Source organism: Chaetura pelagica, unplaced genomic scaffold (genome assembly GCF_000747805.2).
Source record: "Chaetura pelagica isolate M959 unplaced genomic scaffold, ChaPel_1.0 scaffold120, whole genome shotgun sequence".
Classification (NCBI taxonomy): Eukaryota; Metazoa; Chordata; class Aves; order Apodiformes; family Apodidae; genus Chaetura; species Chaetura pelagica.
In genome coordinates this window covers 1240529-1241056 of record NW_009951952.1, presented here as the reverse complement: position 1 = coordinate 1241056, position 528 = coordinate 1240529, and the positions used below count along the sequence as shown (strand labels likewise).

General features: G+C 59.3%; 1 protein-coding gene across 1 annotated transcript; it reads right to left on the bottom strand.

Moving 5' to 3' along the window:
• Positions 1-372: 372 nt before the first annotated feature.
• Positions 373-525, bottom strand: MRPL51 (mitochondrial ribosomal protein L51; the record flags this gene model as incomplete). Its single annotated transcript, XM_009999049.1, has 1 exon — positions 373-525. A coding segment is annotated over one exon (153 nt), but the record flags the coding sequence as incomplete, so codon positions are not given.
• Between the last annotated feature and the right edge of the window lie 3 nt (positions 526-528).

The window sequence follows — 528 nt, the reverse complement described above, 5'->3', positions numbered from 1 at the left end:
GACATAGGCAGGTGCTCTTAGCACTGCCTCAAGAACTTAGCTCTGAGGAAAAACCTAAGCTGGAGTGTGCTGAAATTGTCAAGCAGGACGTGAGAACCTGGGGCTCACAGAGAAGGAAAGGATGCTTCAGGCCTGGCCAGAGAACAAGAGGTCAAGTTCAGGGATGCAGGCTGAGACATGTCTGTGAGAAGTATGTCAGAAATGCCTGAGGGGAGCAGAACTTGCACAGAGCCCAGGCCTGCAGCAGGACCTTGGGGCTGGGCCGGGAGGGCAGAGTGAAGCACTGGGAGCCCAACTGTACGACAGCTGGCTTTATTCTGACCGCGGCGCCACAAAACCACCCGGCTGCAGGAGCCAGAGCCACCCTTGCCCCTAGCGGTGCTGGCCGGTGCGATTGAAGCGCCGGTACAAGTACCGGATCCTCTTGTTGAGCTTGTGCAGGTCATCGACAAACATCCGGTCTCCCACCATCCGCTTCTTGCGGAGGCACCGCTGCAGCTCGTTCCTCCGCCAGCCCCGCCGCCCCCG